This window comes from Helianthus annuus, chromosome 10 (assembly GCF_002127325.2).
Source record: "Helianthus annuus cultivar XRQ/B chromosome 10, HanXRQr2.0-SUNRISE, whole genome shotgun sequence".
NCBI lineage: Eukaryota > Viridiplantae > Streptophyta > Magnoliopsida > Asterales > Asteraceae > Helianthus > Helianthus annuus.
The window spans coordinates 21,968,890-21,990,636 of NC_035442.2; the positions used below are offsets into that span (position 1 = coordinate 21,968,890).

The 21,747-nt window shown below is 34.4% G+C and overlaps 1 protein-coding gene across 2 annotated transcripts; it reads right to left on the reverse strand.

The window, feature by feature from the left end:
* Positions 1-5,865: 5,865 nt before the first annotated feature.
* On the reverse strand, positions 5,866-17,144 carry LOC110884178 (probable indole-3-pyruvate monooxygenase YUCCA10). 2 transcript variants are annotated; one of them, XM_035978609.1, is made up of 4 exons: positions 16,403-17,144; positions 6,632-6,865; positions 6,415-6,543; positions 5,866-6,331 (listed from the first exon to the last, which is right to left on the reverse strand). In XM_035978609.1, the coding sequence occupies exons 1-4, from the start codon at positions 17,072-17,074 to the stop codon at positions 6,167-6,169; spliced, it is 1,200 nt and encodes a 399-aa protein (XP_035834502.1). In that variant the 5' UTR covers positions 17,075-17,144; the 3' UTR covers positions 5,866-6,166. The 2 variants fall into 2 exon arrangements, with proteins under 2 accessions (XP_035834502.1, XP_021987556.1); XM_022131864.2 differs by having other exon boundaries at positions 6,017-6,331; positions 16,454-17,144.
* Between the last annotated feature and the right edge of the window lie 4,603 nt (positions 17,145-21,747).

The window sequence follows — 21,747 nt, forward strand, 5'->3', positions numbered from 1 at the left end:
CGTATCAAAGTTCTCGTCAAAGTTTCTGGCTAGCCAATATGCCAATCGTGTCGAAATATGGTTGATATTGATATCTAGAATAGCACCAAATCCCATATTCCTCACCTCTTCAACTTGTTTTTTTTTAAATTTCTTCACAGTATCCATGTATGAGTTAGGTTGGCATCTCAGCAGTATTGCTTTGTTGCTGTATTTGAAGAATTCCCTATGTTCTGTTTTAGGTGGTTCCACCTTTTTTGAATGTTTTTTTGTCGGTATCTTAGACTTGCTGTCATCTTTTTTTCTTTTTTGGGAGTGGCTTAACGAAGTCATCCTCTTCAGAACTTTCTTTAACTATTCTTCTTTTTCTATTTTTGTTAACTTTTATCAGTGTTGATATTGGGCCTTCAAAGTCATTATCAGAATCTATTTCTACAAAATCGCATGCTATCAGTGAAAAACCTTTATAAAATCGCATTTATCAGTTAATCATGTACACTAAGTCAGTAAGTGATAAAATCGCATGAATGAGTATCAATTCGCATGTCTTAGTTATGCATTACGAAAAACTAGCCAATCTTTATAAATTGCATGCTTTAAGCAACTAAAAAAATATAAAATCACATGTATAATTTAAACATAATCCCCTAAAACTAACTAATCATATGATATCGCATGCGGTTTTTATCAATTCGCATGTCAACCTAAGCAAAGACAAAAACCTTCTACAAACAAAACTTTACCTATAAAATCAAATTTGTAATTCAAAAACCCTCTCAAAAACCTATATAATATCGCATGTATATTTTAATCATAATCCCCTAAAACCAACTAATCATATGAAATCGCAGGAGGTTTTTATCAATTCGCATGTTCAACATAAGCTAAGACAAAAACCTTTTACAAGCAAAACTTTAGCTATAAAATCGCATTTGTAATACAAAACCCTTACAAAACCCTATATAATATCGCACATATATCAGTTTATCATTTAGAAAACTGCATAATCATGCTAAACCTAATAAATAACCATACTAGTCATAAACCCAAACAAAATTGAAGTTATGAACAATACCTAATCTTTTAAAACTATATGTTTCAGTCTAAAAGCTTAATAAACAAACAAATTCGCATTTGACATTAAAGTCCCTGTATATTCCATTACAAAATCGCAAATGTCAATCGATACCTGGATTCATCTTCTTCGCTTGTGGTCTGTCGTTGTTTGCTTTGCTTCGTTTCTCAAAACTCATGTTAGTTGAATCTCAACGGGGAGAGTACCAGGATGAATCTTAGTTGTTTGCTTTGCTTCGTTGATTTTGGGTTTTACGGTATTTTTGTGAGTTATTGTGCTGATTATCAGGGATTTTGATCTCGCATTGGACGATTTTAACCTTGGCGGTTTCTTTTTATTAATTTTAATTTGATTAATTTAATAGTTAAACACGCGGTTTAAATGAGATGATCTGACGGCCTTGAATGTAGCGTACATAATGTACGATTAGTGTATTTGAATGATAATCGGTCTCTCTCTCTCTCTATATATATATATATATATATATATATATATATATATATATATATGGTTAGATTCACTTGTGAACAACCTCCTTGATAGTGAACTGTGTGAAGTAAATCAGTAATCCTATATATCAAATCTAAGTAGTTGTTTAGTCATCCACTTAAAGAAGTTTTACACATTAGTCACATAAATCTCCTAAATTTGGTTAGTATTATAATATTAACAAACCTATTTTTTATATAAATATTGATGTAATGATTAATTTAATGATGTGTTTACATTATCTAATTCTAACAATGCATTTAACATAGTTACAATAGTGTGTCTATAATTATAAAATGTTGATCCAAGTAATAGTGATAAAGATTATGATTGTTATTAATGATTAAGACTTTTTCTTGGTTGGTTGCCCAAAAACAAGAAAGTATTTAAAATACTTCCCTTTGTGGGATACTAAATAAATAAGAACAAGGGGAGAGTGGAGTGAGTTGAGAGAAGATGTGTCTGATCTGGTGTGTCTAACAACAAACCCTTGCACCTTTTTATATAGCGGGTTCCCACTCTTCCTTCGTGTGGTTGATTTGAATGTCGTGTCTATATCAAGCATGCTGCATATACCTTTACACTGCTTCAGGCCTAGGAGCCTTCATCTTTTCCTAACCGGGCAAAGGTTTAACATTTGACCCTACTTTATTTAGCAAACAGTAACGCCCTTTGTCTTCACCTTTTGTCCTCTTGCCCCTAACACCTTTTGGGCTGCAGACCCTGAGCTACCTCGACGGTCTCGTCATTCCTTGGTACCGAAGTTTGTGTGGAGAGGTTGTATTATCCTTCCCATTGGATATTTGTGATTAGTGTTGTCATGTTTTAAACCTTCACAGAGTGGATGACGATGCATCCTATCCTAGTTAGGGAGATGGTGTTGGGCCTACTCCCATCTTCATAAACGATTACAATAATGTATCAAAAAGCATTTGTAAATTTACATATGTATACACCATATACAAAAATGCAAAATGCAGGTGACGCATCCAATATACTATGCACTCTTCGCATGGAGAAACCACTTTGCATATGATCACCAATATAGTATCATAAATCATGTTAGTAACTAACACGTGTATAAATATACATGCTTTTTCATATCAAATTAAATCCATTTTTTATTGTTTGTTGGAAATGTATTTGAATAGACTTAATTTGGTTTATTTTTTATTTTCAGGAGAAAACGAATCTAAACTGAACAAACAAGCAATTTTGGGCAAAAATCAAAAGATCTGATCTGCTAAAAAGTTATCCAAGCATGCTCTGTGCACCCAAGGCATGTCCCGTGCCCCATTAGAAAATACAATAGCATCTTCTAAAGATCGTTTTCAAAGTCCAACCAAGAAAGAAACTAGACATGCCTCGTACTTCAGCCACAAAATGACAAAAAGATTCTTGGAAGATTTTCAAAGATCCAGTGGGCCCCACAAAGTAAACCACGGTCCGTGTCTCCTAGACACGCCGCGTTCTTGGCTCCCGGCTACTCCTTGTTTTAATATACACAACCAACCACCAATCACGACATTTCACCTCATTTCTTCCTACACTTTCTTGGACTTCTCTAAGGGACGAGGTGGAGTTTCCTTGAGTTCCCTAGACTTTCTTCTTTGAAAAATTAATTTAACAAACAAAAAGTATATTACTTACATTAAAAGCGAGGTTTCATAATTTGATTGAAGGAGAGCTTACAAGAAGTGTGGTCTTGAAGCTCACTAGGACTCCACTCCATGCGCAATGTCCCATGAATACCGCATGGCACTAAAGCTCACTGGGACTCCACTCCATGTGCGGTCTAACTTTCTTCTCTCTTTTTCTTATGACTAAACCGAAAAATTACACTTATAATAATTGTCGGTTTAAAATAGGTACATAGTATTGACAAAATGTTATGTTTTTTTATCTGCTTAATTATGTTAAATTTGTATAAAATAAGATACTAATATGATATTACTTATTGTTAACTCTGACATCAATCTTATGTTTGTTCAAGTTACGTTCTAAGATGATTAACAAAACCTAAAACTATGTTTATGTTGTTTTTGTTACCATTATTAATCAATAAATGTGAAGTAACTACTTGATTAATCCCAATACCATGTTTCATAATAATCGTTTGAAGCTCATGCGTGTTTTTAGTGTACATATATAATTATAAAGTTCGGGATATATTTACAAAATGCAGAGATTTTGAATATTATTTGTGAGAAAACCTACGTTACACCAAGTAATGAAACCAAATCTAAGTTTGATTATTTGGTTTCTCCTCATGTTAGGAGAAGGTTATGGAGGGTAATGACAACACTATATTTGTCATTGGCAGGGAGGCCAATTGATTATTTACCGTGTTAGGCCGATATGGCGATACAACTGACCCAACTAACCTAACAGGTTTGGTTTATCTTTATCTAAAATTATGGTTACTATTTCATGAATATGCTTCAGTTTCAGAGTTCGTTTTAGCCCTTTAATAGGGTTGGGCACATTTCAATTTTTTTTTTACAATACAACATGCTTGGTGGCACGTGGGTGCCCCGACCTCTGCTGACTTTTCGCTCGTAATGTTAGTTTTACTGAAAATTTTCAAAGTTTAATATTGGGTAATTTTAAGTTTTCAGCCCCCACTGTATTTCCGTTCAAACTCCGCCACTGGGTACACATTCTTCCCAAAATAAAATAAAGAGTTAAATGTCATTTTAGTTCCTGTGGTTTGGGACATTTTGCCAATTTAGTCCAATGGTTTCATTTTTCTCCTGTGAGTCCAAAAAGGTTTCACCATTGCTATTTTAGTCCACTGTGGGTTAACTTAATCTATTTTCTCTGTTAACGAGAAGGGCAATTCGGTCATTTTATATAGCCAAATTGCACTTCTAGTTAACAGAATTACATATAAAATAACTGAATTGTCCTCGTTAATAGAAAAACTAGATTAAGTTAACCTAGTGGATTAAATGGCAATGATGAAACTTATTTGGACCCACAGACGAAAAATGAAACCTTTGGACTAAACTGACAAAATAGCCCAAACTACAGGGACTAAAATGGCATTTAACTCTAAAATAAAATAATGACAAAATTGTAGAAAACAACCTTTATGTTTGCCTCAAACTGCACTTTATACCTTTCACTATGAAATCGGCAAAAACCAACCTTTATGTTCATGTTTTATCACACCCTATAACCTTTAGCACTAACCACGTCAAAAAATTTAGTTAAATGGACTCACATACTTGCACATGAGGGCATTTAAGTCTTTTACTTTTAAATTAAAATATCTTTTTATTTATTAATAAAAATCAGTTCTTCTTTACTTCATCTTCATCTTCTCACTTTTCAATGGAGTCCAGATTTTAATCAATCAACAACTGCAACTTTTTTAATTATTCTTCGCAACTGTCACAGATTAACTTATTTAAGGTTTAATCTGGTGCCATTGTTGTGGTGGACCACCATAAGAGTCAACTGTAAATCCATCCCCAATTTCAAAACATTACAAATTACAATCTAATCTAATCTAATCTAATCTGATATGAATATATGATCAAGAATTCAAGATCTTGAATAAAGATTAATCTAAACAACAAAAAGATCAATTATGATCGAAGATTTATGCAAATAACAACATGGGGTTGTGAAAACTGAAAAGTACAAACCTTTAGGTGGTGGTGGAACATAATAACCCACCGGAGTTTTGACTTCTTTTTCTTTTCTTTTTACAGCAAAAAAAACAATATACTCAAAACACCAAGAATCAAAACCCCACAAATAGCAATCCCAACAACAACCCCAGTTGAAATCGCCAGAGAATTATTTTCCGGCGAAGATGGTATCGCCGGAGTACGGGTGGAACCCCTCTTGGCGGCGGCGGAGATTTGCCCGGAGGAGATGGCGGAGTGTTTCTTGAAGTGCGTGGTGCCGGAGGAGACGGTGGGGTAGGAGAGGTGGTCGGAGACGGCGAGGCGGTAGTTTAGATTGATCTGGAAGAAATCTCGAGTCCTTACTGTTTGTTAAACAGCCGTCGTGGCAAAACTAATAGCCACCATCTACCAGACGTAACCGATCGATTATTTGTATGTTAATAATCATGAGTTCATGACTCAACAACCCCAACTCGAAATTTGGGAGTTATTAAATCTCTATCTGGAAGTCGAATTTTGTTTTCCTCTTTTTGACATCTTTTTGTGTCTGGACTCCATTGAAGATTGAGAAGATGAAGATGAAGTGAAGAAGAAGTGGGTTTTTATTAATAAATAACAAATTATTTTAATTTAAAAGTAAAAGACTTAAATGCCCTCATGTGCAATGCATGTGAGTCTATTTAACTGAATTTTTTGATTTGGTTAGTGCTAAAGGTTATAGGGTGTAATAAAACATGAACATAAAGGTTGGTTTTTGCCGATTTCATAGTGAAAGGTATAAAGTGCAGTTTGAGGCAAACATAAAGGTTGTTTTCTACAATTTTGTCTAAAATAAAATTACAAAGAATTCAAAACAACATGATTTTCATTGTTCTTTATTTAAACAATCATAAATGTAAACATTATTCAATCATTATCCAATATCATACCGACATCATACTGTAACACTTTGATCATATTTTGGTGATATTCTTTTATAGAATTTTTAGATTAGTTTGAAAATGTGTTGGGCTATGCTTTGGGCATCCATTCTAGCTCCATATAGGCCCCTTCTTGCGAGCCCAGCACAATAAAGCCCATTTTCTCCTTTCCAATGATTTGGATACATTGGTTTCGGTAGCCCATCATTGTTTAAAAGGCAATCACCACCCTACATATTTAAATACAAAGGTACTTATTTAATACACCTTGTAAACGAAAGAAATTAAAAATAATAAAAAAATAAAAAGTAACCTGAAGCCACAAATGAGTTGATCTTTTAAAACCAGTCGCAAACAAAATCACATCAAACTGATAAAATCTTCCATTCTCAAAAACAACTTCATATCCTCCACCATTAGCACTTTTCAATGCCGGCAAAACCTGATTACATGTTAAAACTATTAACAAATGTATCTTTATTTAACAAACACGTATATTATGTTGTGCAGGTTAAGAACTTCGATCATACTCGTATCTCGCTAGACTTTATCTTTTCAGTTGTACCCATATCGACGACCGGATACTTGCTATGCCTTACCTTACCCGCAATCGGACCTTCTTGGGGCCTTTGAATCCCGTACCTAGTAAGATCTCCAAATATTATGTTGTTAACCAACACCAAGAATGAATCCACCAAATGTATTGGTATAATCTTTTGCAACTTTAGTCCAATATTAAATGACCACCTTGAAAGTATATGAATCTACGTCACAAACGTATACAACATGTATGATCATTATTGTATAATTTTTATTCATTGTGAAAAGCGTATATTGGAATATATATAGAGGGAGTTGGGTTTCGGTACAAATGAGTCTTAACATATAAATTCGCTTAACGTAAGAAGTGAAGGACTGATTTTTTATTTTTATTTTTTTTTAATTTTTTTCTCACCTTATTAAGCACATATTTTAGTCAAAGAATCTAAGAAAAAATTTATCTAAACTACACTAGTATCGTAATTTTACATAATTACTCTACTATAGTAAATACATGGTTTTTGTTAATATTTTGCAACTAAACATCTTGCTTAAAAAGATGAGAAAAAAAATTCATGCTTCACTTCTTATGTTAAGGCCATTTTGTATGTTAGATTCATTTGTATTTGATAATTACAATATACATATATATAGGCAGAAGATCATGAGAAAACTAAATATAAATGAGAAAACTAAAAAACTAACTAAAAAGCCTAAAAACATGCCAAATTTGTTTTTTTACAATTTTTCTAAATTTCGCTATTTTTTATGTATAAAAAACTTTAAAAAAAACTTGTACTGCACATGTGCATTATATATTATATGTGTGCTTATGTGCATTATATGCTTAAAGTTAGCTTTTGAATTTAGTTTAGCTTATAGGGTTAGTTTTTTTGGAGGTTTAGAAATAGGATTAGGGTTTCTTTTCTTTTCTTTTTTTTTTTTTTGGGGGGGGGGGGTTAGGCTTTTGATGGGGGGTGAATTTAGGTTTTTTGAGAGTGGGTTAGGTGGTTTAGCATTTTCCGTATTATTGCACATATGTGGTACAATTTTTGTTTTGAAATTTTTTTTATACATAAAAAGTAGCGTAATTTTATAAAAAAAATTGTAAAAAAATTGGTATGTTTTTTAGGTTTTTTCATTTAGTTTTTTTATTTTCTCATTTAAAGTAGTTTTTTCTTGATCCATCCTTATATATATATATATATATATATATATATATATATATATATATATATATATATATATATATATATATATATATATATATATATATATAGGACAAAGATCCGTTAGAAACCACCCTTTATTGCGAGAACCAGTGTGAACACAAACAGTAATACCTAAAAAAAATCTAAAAAACACCCAAAAATTTTTTTTTTATTTTTTTACTATTTTTTATATAAAAATCGCTACTTTTAGTATCAAAAAAAAAATTTTTTTTTTGGCTACTAAAAGTAGCGATTTGAACATAAAAAATAGTAAAAAAATTTTAGATTTTTTTTTTTATTTTTTTTATTTTTTTAGATTTTTTAGGTTTTTTGGGGGTTTAGTTTTTAGCATTTTAGCTTGAGGGTGGGGGGGGGTGGGGGGGTTTAGGTTTTTTTTTTTTGTGAGGGGGGGGGGGGGTTAGGTTTTTTTAGGTTTTTTGAGGGTTTTAGTTTTTAGCATTTAGCTTGGGGGGGGGGGTTAGGTTTTTTTAGGGTTTTTTTAGGTTTTTTTAGCTATTTTAGGTTGTGTTCACATTGGTTCTCGCGGTTCTCGCAATAAGGTGGTTCTCGCATGAACCTTACCCTATATATATATATATATATATATATATATATATATATATATATATATATATATATATATATATATATATATATATATATATAGGGTGGGGTTCTAGAGTGAACACTAATGTATTTGCGAACTGAGTGAACAAATCTTGACCATTGATTTACACACGTGGATGGCTAGGGTTTCATCATCAAATCGTAAAATACATTAGTGTATTTCATCATCAAATCCTGGCCATTGATCTACACACATGTATGGCCAGGATTAGTTCGCTCAGTTCGCAAACTACACTAGTGTTCACTCTTGAACCTAATCCTATATATATATATATATATATATATATATATATATATATATATATATATATATATATATATATATATATCCTTAATTAGAGGCCTTATTTTTGTAGAAGCCCTAAGCCTAAACATAGGTTAGTTGTACTAAAGATCCGGCCCTATACATCAAACTATGGATCCTTGTTTTTTATCAAGTTCTTGCATCGTAAAAGAGTAGAAAGAACATGATAATTATGATATTACACGTACGTAATAATAATTCTGTTACACATAAATAATTATGTTATTACACTCATGTACTTTTGTTATTACACTCTTAGTTATGCTACTCTCTGTTTTTGGTCAAACTTTATTATTATTATTATTATTATTATTATTATTATTATTATTATTATTATTATTATTATTATTATTATTATTATTATTATTATTATTATTATTATTATTATTATTATACTTGATAGAGCATATCTATACTACTTTGTTATTACACTTTTAGTTATGCATGTACTTGTAATATCATAATTATCATGTTCTTTCTACTTATGCATGTACTTGTAATATCATAATTATCATGTACTTTGGATATGCTTTATAAAGTAGTATATATATATATATATATATATATATATATATATATATATATATATAGAGAGAGAGATACACACTTTACTTATGTGTTAATGTATGCTATAAAGTAGTATAGATATAACAAAGTAGTATAGATATATATATATATACGCACCCCCACTCTCTGTTTTTTGGTCAAACTTTATTATTATGTTAATGTTTGTTTTTGGTTGTTATTTGATAAATGTATGATGAAGGTGTGTTTAGGAGAGCAAATTCTTGAAGTTTTTAGGGTATATGTGGAACCCATATATTATTATGTTAATGTTTGTTTTCGTCTCCATCACCTGCAGTTACATCCCGATTCTTTTCTCTGCTTGGAGAACGACGATGACGACGGGATGGAAAGAGAGTAGGGCGTTAATGATGGCAATGGAGTTTTGCTGAATGATGGGATAAAATTATTGAGAATAATGAACACTCATTAAACAAAAGATCTCTGCAAAATTATACTGCACAAGATGTGTATAAGCCATTTAAGTTAAGCAGCTAATTTTTCTTATTCTCTTTGTCGACCTTGAATAATTTTATTTACCTTTTTATCAGCTACTGAAAATCTCCCAAAAAGATGTCCTTTATTATTTCACAAATTATTAAAGTTATTAAATATCATGTTTACTTGAAACTTGCAGATCAAAGAGTCGCTAGATATTTCTGTATACAGAGGTTAGTCTGCTGTTAACATATCCTTTAATTACGATTCTAATCATTATAGATGGTTTCAGATGTTCAAAAATCTAATTATACCAGACTTGTTTAAGCTTGTTATATGCACATGCATTCTCAAATATAAACTGCAAATAGTTATTTGTTGGTTATCATGGCCCAGATTCACATATTAAAGTCCCAACACCCGGTGGATCAAAAACTCCGGTGAGGCCTGTAGACCATAACATATCGAAGGAGGGTTTGTCCCGCGCACCTATGTCAAGGGATGAAGTAGAGGTAAAAGTTTTGATCTGTTTATATCTACAGCGGGTCGAACTGGTTGAAATTAGCCCGAAGTGCATTAAACTTTTCTGTACTAAATGTTTATAATTGTTTTAGAAAAGTGGATAGAAGGATAAGCAGATTAATCTGATTTGACCCGCTATATGAGGTATCTATTTTTTTTTTTTTTTGAGTTGTCAAAATCAGTGGGTTGGGTAACGGGTCAAAATGAGTTTGGGTTAACCCATATGACAAATTGGATACATGATCTTGTGTAGGGGTGTGCACGGTTTGGTTCGGCTCTAACCGGTGAGTCTCTCCCGGTCACAAAAGGTCCTTGTGACGGTGTCTATTCCGGTTTGACTTGCAAACAGGGTGAAATCGAGGCGGTTGTGATAGCTACCGGGGTCCACACGTTCTTTGGGATAGCTGCTCATCTTGTTGATAGCACAAACCAAGGTGGTCGTTTTCAGAAAGTAAGTACGAAAAGGAGTCGAATTTCACATCCGTGCGTTTGTGTTTTCGAGATTTTGAATTTGTTTGTGATCTTTTTAGGTTTTGACTGCGATCGGGAATGTCTGTATTTGTTCTATCGCTGTTGGAATGGTGATCGAGATAATCATAATGTTTCCGATTCAAGATAGGCAGTATCGGCCTGGGATTGATAATCTTCTTGTTCTTTTGATCAGTGGAATCCCGATCGCTATGCCGACCGTTGTTTCCGTCACGATGGCTATCGGGTCTCATCGATTGGCGCAACAGGTTTATTGACTTGCATCATCTTTCTTTTATTAATTTTATTATATTTTTATATCATTTTTGACAATTTATATGATTAATACAGGGTAGCTGTTCCCAACAGTCAACCGCTTTCCCTTTTAGGAAGGGATCTTAGAAAGGCTCATCTGCAGGTGCCTCTTAGTGGTGGTTACAGGTCATCAAATACCGCCACATCATCATCATCTGCTGCAGCTGTTGCCGCTGATCCTTTTCTTTCTTCTTTGGTTCTTAACTTTCCGGGCTCGAAAACAGAAGAAATCTCCAAGTCCAATCCTCATATCATGAACTCCACCTCGCAACACTTATGGAAAGCGAGGTACACTTACACATGTCTGTTATTCATTTGCGCGTGTTTAATTACGTTCTTTCTCATATTAACGCAATATGCACTGCTTGTACACGGGGCAATTTGGGTTGTGTTTTATCTCAAACGGCTTCTTTTATTTGAGCTACAAGCGAACGGTAAAACATATTGAAACTGCCAAATCACTTTACTCAAAGATTTAGATTAGAGTTAATTACTGTTTCGTCCCTGTGGTTTGTCAAAAATTACTATCAGTCCATTAGTTTAAAAATTGCGATTTCAGTTCCTGTTGTTTCACTTTCGTAACCATTTTAGTCCATCCCGTAACCATTTCAGTCCCTATACTTACATAATAAATGGATTGAAATGGTTATGAAAGTAAAACCACCGGGACTGAAATGGTTACGAAAGTGAAACCACAGGGACTGAAATCACAATTTTTAAACTAATGGACTGAAATAGTGATTTTTGGCAAACCACAAGGACGAAAACAATAATTAACTCATTGGATTATTAATGTAATAATATTGCTTTTGTAATCATAATCAACACAATAGCTGTGTATATGAATATTATTTCGAGTTAAAGTTCATGGTCCCTCTGGTTTACCAAAATTTTGGATTTAGTTCCTAGCTTTTCAAAAGTATACGGATGGTCCTTGTGGTTGCACTCTGTAACGCATTTAGTCCCCAACCAACAAATTAAAGGTTCCAGCAGGTCCAAGTTAGGGACTAAATGCGTTACAAAGTGCAAACCACAGGGACCATCCATGAACTTTTGGAAAAAAAGTTGGGGACTAAATGTGTTATAAACTGCAAACTACATAGACCGTCGATGTACTTTTGAAAAGCTAGGGACGAAATCCAAAATTTTGGTAAACCACAGGGACCATCCGTGTACTTTACTCTTTTTTTTAAATGGACAAAACGTGTGCGTATTTTTAGATGAGCTTGTTTTGAGGTCCCATTTTTGCCTGTGGGTTTTTTTTATCATAGTATACTTAACTGCATGTTTTTGTATTGCAGTTTGATCCTTCCTTGAGTTGTGAAGAACGGGAAAAGAGAATGAAATAGGCGAGAGGACGAGCTGTTTTTCTGCAAGATCTGCTGCTGGTTTCAACATTCTTAGGTGATTAAACCTGACAATGAGAGCAAGAGCCGGTGCTGAATATGTAGTTGACAATTTTAGGTGATTAAACCTGACAATGTAGTTGACATTTTTTAGAAAAGAAATTGTATTGCTACAGTAAAACGTATTCATTCAAAATAATAAAAGGAGGTAAACGTTGATGTAAACTCCTTTGATAACTCATGTTAATTTCGAGCCTCGGAAATTATATAGACTAAAAAGTCAAAGTAAATGACCAGTTAATCTTTTATGGTTGACGTGTTATTTTCTTATTTCAAAAGACAAATTTCGTAATGTGATTTTTCATGGTAGTTGATAATAATTAATGCAAGTACATACATGATATGTTGATGAAACGGCTTTATAAATTGTCATTTAGATCGTATAAATGGATAAAGAAATAACTTAAAACTTACATTCTTTGACATGTTTAACTTGATAGTTACGGAAGACAAGAAAAACAGAAGTTTATTTTTTTACATGAGATTTATGAAAGTTGTTTTTTTTTTTTTACGAAAGGACAACCTGACCCGTACTAAAAGCTGCATGTTGTGAACCGAGCCTGTTGAAACACATTACCAACTATCTATTTTGTTTGTACAGAGAACATCATGGTCGTGAATATTCTACATGTGCATGCCAACTGGAATTGGTGTTGGTTATGCTTATGATAGAATGATATGCATAATCACTCTTTCTTATGCACATTGACATGGAGCCAAATAAAGAATGACTAGAAAAGATCAAACTAATGGCTGGTGTTCTTTATTTTGTAGGTTGGAGGCAGTCTTGGTTGGGGCGTTATATATGCCACTACAAAGTTGCTGAAATAGTCAATGACGGTTGTACAAACTTATTTAGTTAGTTTGTCAAATATGACTAAACTTTAATAGAGTTGGTGGACTTTTTCAAATGGTTGAGAAGATGAAAGAATGAGTATTACGACATCAAAAGATGGTCGGTAAGAAGAAAGAACGATTGATGCTTTTTGTTCAGAGTGCATAAGGCAAGAACCAAATTCACAGTAGCTTTACGTTTTTTTCATTCTCTGATTGAATAAAAGTTAATTGGTTCGATTAGTCAACTTCAACTTCGGTTTGAACTGTTAGCTATTTTTGAACCAAACCGACATGAAAACTCATCATTTTAGATTACAAAAGTAATAATAATGCAGTGTGACTTTGTTTAAACTCTTAGCTTGTTAAGAAAAACAAGTTAGGCGGATTGGTTTGATTAGTTTTGAGCTTATGGTTATGCTTTTGTTGGCTTGGCTTGGCGCAGTTCAGTTTGTTTACATCCTTTTAAAACTCTTTAAATCCCCATGACCGGTTTTGAAGCACCTTAACCGAAAATGTAGATTTTAGTTATGACCCAACTGAACTGAACCTTCTTATGCACACCATTAGAATTACTAACAAGTATTGTGTTTTCCGTTGCATCGCGAATTTGGTTTTGGTTATGGCTCAAAACCGAACCTCCCCGTACATAGCCCTAAACTCACAAACCTAAGTGACATGTTTCCCGCCGCATCGCGCGGGTAAACGACTAGTATATATATATATATATATATATATATATATATAGGGAAAGGTTAACATACAAAAAGGCTTATCCTACATTACATACGCGACAAGCGTAACCGTCGGATCAGGGTATAATCATGCATGGAAGTCAAAAATCACGCATGGGAACACAAAAAACGCATGGGATCAGTTTTTTTTATAATCACGCATGGAAGTTAAAATCACGCACGTTATTTTCGATCAAAATTGTAATTACGCATGTTATACACTTGGTCGCGTACAATAATGTACGATAAGGCCTTTTGTACATTATACTTTCTCTCTATATATATATATTACTCGGTTGTTATAATAATGTATTTTTGTTTTGTGTTATACAACTATATTATTATTACACATGTAGGATTGGGTCTTATGTCACATAACTATAACACACATAAATTCTGAAAAACGTTAGTTTTTGCTATTACATATTTCTCGCTCTGTAATTAAAGATCATTAAACTTTTAATAAAGGAACCGAGAAATTTATAAGTGCTAATAATACTATGATAACGTCTCGCTTTATAATTAAAGATCATTAAACTCTTAATAAAAGAACCGAGAAATTTGTAAGTGTTAATAGTACTATGATAATGTGACGGTCAGTGGCGAAGCTTGAAAATTTCCACCGGGGGGTCGGAAGTCACCGAACCTAAAAATACTATATAAGTAATCGGTTTTTTTAATAAAACCGGGGGGTCGAAAACGTATATACCTAAAAAATTCTACACGAAACGTACATACATAACACTACTAAGCGAAAAGTTCGGGGGGTCGGGCGCCCCTCCCGGCCCCTTAAAAGCTACACCCTTGGTGACGGTTGAATTCTGTAACAGCACCCAAAATGAATTCTGTAGCGGCACCCATGTCGTTTCAGATTTTAAATCAACTTTAGAGTATGTGTAGTGGTAATGTGATTGAATATGAAGTTGTGCATGCATGATAAAGATAACGCCCTATAATGTCCAGCACACCGCCCCCTGATGCGTGATCTTCATAAAACAGGTGTTGGCATGATTGTGAAAACGTCTGGCGTGATCTTGCCATCACCACTTTGGTGGGGCGGTAGAGACATTGTGCCTCTTAGGAAGAGAAGAGGGTTCAATTCCTGACATGGGTAAAACTTGATGTAATTTAGGAATAGTGTTATGTAACTTTTACCGTTCAAAAAAAAGGGGGGACTTGATCTTGAAACGAGAGCTTAATACCAAATGTCACATAACCCTCAAGAAAAGGGCATTATCATAATAAGCGACTACACATAGTCTTAAAAAATTTCATTTTTTTGTTCAACCCTAAACCTCATATGTAACTAGAAGAAGCAAGGGCGGGGGAAAAAAATTTAGTGCTAAATTCCGTCGAAAATCCTATCCGCACCCCTTGGAATTTTTCGTCCGCACCCCTTGGAATTTTTCGACCGCACCCTTGAAATTTTCTGTCCGCACCCCTTAGGTAAAAAGTATTATTAATTTATAATTTAAATTTTTTTAGTAAACTCTTATTTAAAAAAAATACTACCTAAATTATATAACTTTTAATACCTAACCAACTAAACCCAAATACCCATACATTTACCCAGTTATAATTCTTAACTAACTAGCTAGCCCACTAAGTCTTAGCCCATTAACCAAACCCAATAATATTTCAAACTATAATAAAATAATTAAAGCCCCAAACCTTTAGAAATTCTTTTCCGCTCTCTCTCTCTTGCGTCCCTGCACTGCCAACGAACAACATCACCCAGATACAACAGTCCAGCAGCCGGCGACCACCGTAATCAGCCACCATACCACCTTCGTTTGACAACAAATCTAACCAAAATCCGAACACGGGTAAGTTTCTTTGTTATTTTGATGATTTTGGTTGATATTATAGGAGAAAAAGGCTAATAAAGTTGTTAAATAGGTTTGAAATTTTGTGTGTTTTGACGTTGTTTATTGTTGTTTAGATGATTTTTAGGGTGATTATATTGTCTATATATTTTTAGGGTGATTATGTTGTTTATATATTTTTAGGATGATTACAACTTACATTATGATTTCTAGGGCTTGAATAGTTGAAAATTAAAATTGAAACATTATGTTATGGAGCGATAAAACTTATGTTATATAGAGAAATAATTGCTTAAGCAATTAGTTTTAGATGATGTTTTAGATAGATTTCAAAAGATGAAAACCCATAAGGCGTCGACGTTTTAATTATGCTTGTAACAAGGTTTGACATGTTTTTTATGATTATATAAATTTAGTTTGATGTTCGTTTGTTTTACATGACCCGACCCGATACGAACCGATTTTTTTACTTATATACCTAGGGGCCTAAAATTTTTAAAAATGTTCCGTACCCCCATCGAAAAATTCCTGGGTCCGCCACTGAGAAGAAGGCTAAAGCTTACCGGACTTCGGACAACAATGGAGGTTTTTGCACCATAATTCGACAAATCAAGCGCAATTTCCATGCCGGAATTACCAGCTCCGACGACCAAAACCTTCTTGTTCTCATACCCTTTGCCGGATTTATACTCAGTGGAATGAATAACTTCACCTTTAAAGTCACTCAACCCATCAACCTCCGGTATAAACACATCACTAGTTTCTCCAGTAGCCACCACCAAAAACCTCCCTTCATATCTTTTCACCCCACCACCATCAACCTCAGCCTCCACCTTCCATTTCTCCTCATCTTCTTCATACTTTGCAAACTTTACGCGGTTGCAAAACCTCGGATTAATCTTGAAACAAGATGCATAATCATCCAAGTATTCCAAGAATTGGGCTATTGGAGCATACGTCGGAAAACTTGCCGGAAAAGGAAGGTGAGGAAGTTGACAGAAGCTTTTGACTAAGTGGAGGTGAAGCCGGTTATATGTTTTTTTGTTGAATAATGAGGCGATGCAATCTTCTCGTTCGAGTATTATGTATGGGATTGATAGTTTATGGAGGCATGCGGCAGTGGCAAGGCCGGATGGGCCGGCTCCGACGATGATCACCACTGTTTCTTCAACGCCGGTAGTCATCTCCGGCAGAGGTTAGTCGGTGACTATGATATGTTATATACTTATATGTATATGTATGTATCTTGGTATTGCAAGTGGCCGAGTGTATATATGTGTATATTGCACGCCATAGGCTATATATAAAGTTATATGTGAAACCATCCAAAATTCAAAACTATCTAGTTTTGATTATACCCTTATTTAATTTTTATAAAGGATATCAACTACTCTCTATAAAAAAAATCATTCAATGTTCCATTCTAAAATCCTTAATTTATCTGTGATTCCAACTTCCAAACGAAGATCTAACAAAGGCCGTTAATCGAATCAATTTTTCAATCCGAGTTCATTAGGTTCATTCTATCTCGATAATTTTATTACATGTTTCCAGGGGCGGACCCATATGGTACGGGTCGGGATCCACGGACCCCCGATGTTTTTTTTTAAATAGTAGAACTAGTATGTTAAATTTTTAAAGGACCCCATAAAATTAATTAGTTGGACCAAATAGATCCAACAAATAAATAGTATTAAAAACAAAGATGGTGTGCTGGTAAACCCCCTTGTGTTCCAACAAATGGATCTCAATTTCAAGTCTTCCATCTCCTCTTTTTAGTTTATTTTTTTCATCAAAATTAAACTAATGCTTTAAAACAACACAATAATCTATTGACCCTCTAATTTGCTTATTTAAAATGATAAATTTAATATCCCTGAATGGTTTTATTTCACATTTGATTACCAAATAAGACTTCCAACATATAGTTGTGTTCATAAAAAAAAAAAAAGCTTAAACAAAATAAAATAAAAAAACTTTAACAAAATTTTGAAGCTATTGGTTCCAAGCAACTTATTAATCACCACTATTTGATAACTTGATGCTTAAAAATGGTTCTTAATAATATAGTGTTTTCATGTCCACTAAAGGCTTTTACATTATTTCCTAGCCCCGACCCGACTACAATGACCGACCTGAAAATTTTAATGTTGTTTGTGAAAAAATTTTATAAAAAAAATGAACCTCAATGAAAAAAAAAAATCCTAAGTCTGCTGCATGTTTCTATGTATGGATCAAAGATCAATCTCCAATTCTTAATGATATTGAAGCTACACATAAGTTTCCTAATCAATATTTCTTGGTTTCCATGTTATGGCAAACATATGATATTTTTTGAATTTTTAAACAACATTATACTCGTCAATTTTTTATCATCAGTTTAGTTTTTCTTACTCTTTAATTTTTTTTTATCATCAGTTTAGTTTTTTTTTTCTTTTTTTTTTTTTTGAAAAAAAACATGTTTCCATTGAGAATTATGTCCCACTTTTTTTTCGACTTTTTCTTTGTATTTTAGTAATACTTTTGATATGTAATACATGAATGACATCAAAATTCTTCTTTGTTGATATAGACACAACATGATGGGTTTGGAAGTTCAGTTACAAAATGATGCTTCTAAAACAAATCTAATTAATGATATAGATGCATATGGGCATGTGGTCATTAATAGCGGCCCAAATGTTGAAACAGATAAAAAGATAATGATGAAAGAGAGAAATTATGCATTTCTAGGGGATTTGGTGCAGGTACCCTAGGTATCTTCTCCGGGTTGAAATCTTGCATTTCTACTTGATTTTCAAGGTTTTCTATTTCCATGGGTTGATCAGGAATTGGTGGTTGTGGTTAGGGTGCTAGCATTTGCTCCAAGTTTTGGTCAGCTGCAGTGGTTGCTAAAATATGGATATTGGGTATACCCCTATTAAGCATATCCTGGGCATAGGCATCGGTTTCTCTTTTAGCTGCGGCTAACACTCGCTGTTCCTGTAACTTTTTCATACGCTTTCTACGCTCATGTGCTCCCCTACTGAACCATCCCCTCTTTTTCTGAGGAAATGGCTCTTCAGATTGAGCCTTAAACACAAAGATTCCTTCTTCCGTATCAGCAGAGTACCCCGAGAGGGCAGGCTGAGAAGAGGAGGTGCCTTCGCTTCTAGGCGAACCAGACAATTGACGATACGCGTCAGATGGTCCTTGGTCGCTCATACTGTAAACTAACAGATAGTCAGATAACACATAACAAGAAAATACAATTATGCACGTATTCCTGTTATTTATTTCCTAACACTTTGAATTTTGATGTCAGCAGAACACTTCTGTGGAATCAGTGCCAGAGCTCTGATACCACCTTCTGTCGCAACCCTCGATCCCTAATTTCCGGGAACGGGCGGCCGCGAGCCAGTTTTGGTGGTATCACGTTATTGTCTAATTTGGCAGCGGAAATTTTCATCAGGACCGTAGTTAGAAAATATTTAATCAGAGTAAAATGCCACATTTTCATTACATTAAACACATGGGTAAAAACCCAAGTTTTCAGTACACACAATTTCATAGGAATAAATCCTATTTTTATTTCAGAAAAACATCAATTTCTTTTAGGTAACTTTATTGCCACTTTTCCAAGCCTTCAGTATTGTCCAGCTGGCTTCTATTTGGCTTTCACATCTTGTTACCTGAAACGCGTTTTAAAAAAATTTGTCAGTGGGAAATACTGGTGAGTGAATCACAGTTTAATCAAGGTTAAATAAAAAGTCGCATTGAACAGTATTGAGGGCGCATCCGCAATTACATTTGTTTCCAAGTCATATCAATTACCACCACACGGTAATGTCGTTCCGACTTATGGCCATGTTACTCCTTACCAGGTTGTAACAAATTTTGTATACAAAACCCCAAATTTACTGACTGTAATTGTATTCTTACAAATACTCATATAACTGTTATTCGCATGGAAAAGTATTCAAGGTTTTGTAAAAACAGTTAACAAAAAGGTTTACAAAAAGTGGATTAACTCACATTGTTGTCTTAGAGTTATCAGTAAAGATTTCCTGGGAATAATCTATAAATTACACAAATGCACGTGTGTTAGTATAATAACCCATTTTAACATTAGTAATACCCTCCCCGAGACGGCATTCCAACGACTACGTCGGGCAGAACCACGACAGCCGTTACGGAACCCTATATCAATCGGGCAGAGTATCTAATACGTCTCCAGGGGTTATAATACTTACATCGTAGCAGAACCTCGCTATTTAAGGGGTATAGTACCCGGCTATAACTTCTACTATTCAGAATTGAGGGAGAGATTTCGAAATTGAGCGACGGAAACTGAAGGCCCGAGCTCCCATTATATAGGAGCTGATTTTGGGTTTCTCGCGGCCCGCGTAAACATAGGCTAAGGCCTACGCGTCCCTCGTCAAAGGCGGTCAACGGCGTAAGTGATCCGGGTCATCGAGTAGGGTCGACAAGTGTTGGGCCACGTGGCGGCCCAGGGTTTAGCCACCTTTCACTCTCTCGCGGCCCGCGTAAGTGTAAGCTTAAGCTTATGCGGCCCGCCTGAACTAAAGAAAACAAACAAGATCAGGTTCTGACCCTAATACCGCCCGCGTAAGTGTTGGGGTGGGTCTACGCGGCCCGCCTCAACTTAAATAAACTTGTTTTTAATTATTTTTAATGTTATGTTATATTTCGGGCTTGGTTTTCACATACGGGGTATATTTAAAGACATTTTGTGTGACAACCCTCACCAAACCAGGTATCCGTACGAATTAATTAATATTTAATTAATGCTTAATTACTGTGCATGCTTACAGTTGTGAATAAACTGCTACATGATTTCTGAAATATACATATACATGCATCATACTTTATTAACTGTCACTCCATTATGTACATGCAAAATTATAGTGACAAACTTGATGCACAAAAGCACAGTAGCACAATGAACGGATAACCCAGTAAACGCGCTGACATAGCCAGCACCAGACAGACACTGTCTCTAAGGCCAGTATGAGCCGGGAATAGTTTACTACACTAGTAGGAAGTGTAGGGAGGTGAGGATTGTAGAATTGCTTCACTAGGTATTAGTTATAGTGACCGGATGTGCCTAAAACATGTTTTTAAACACAAAATCCTGCACTCTACCACAAAATTCAGCACTTAAGCTAACTAGTAAAGTGCAAAAATATGGGAAAATAATACTAGACACTTTCCAAAGTGTGGGAATTCATTGTGTCACTAAAAATAACATTAAGGACACTTTAAATGCTTATTAAGCACTTTAACGGATCAGTATCTAACCAAACAACCGGACTTTACCCGGGACATAAAAATATTGTCAATGACATTGTTTTTCCTTATCTAAGCCAGTTAGGGTCCCCGAATACCCTAACACCCGTTATAAATTATAACACACATAATAACTAATCTTAATCTCTAACTAACTAACTAAACCTCTAACTATCTAGTTAAATTCCAACCCCTTTACCCCCCCCCCCTCACCGAATCGGTCCCCCAAAGGGGACACACCCTTACAAAATATGATTATTTTATTCCAAGTTGTCTAGTATCTACTAAACACATTACCTAAGGGTTAATGGGAAAAGTTGGTCCATAAATAAGTTTAAGAGTTAAGAGATTACATTCACCTAAACACTTCAAAAATTTCTACATCTCTCTCCCTTCTCTTTGATTCTCGGCCGAGACCTCACCCACATCCATCATCACTTTCGAGTTTCGATCAAGCCATTCTACATACATACAAGTGTGAAAGAGTTCATACGAGGAAGCTCGGTGCTTACGGAATCACAAGGACCTCTCTACGTCGCTATTAACCACCTTGTTTTCGCTTGATTTC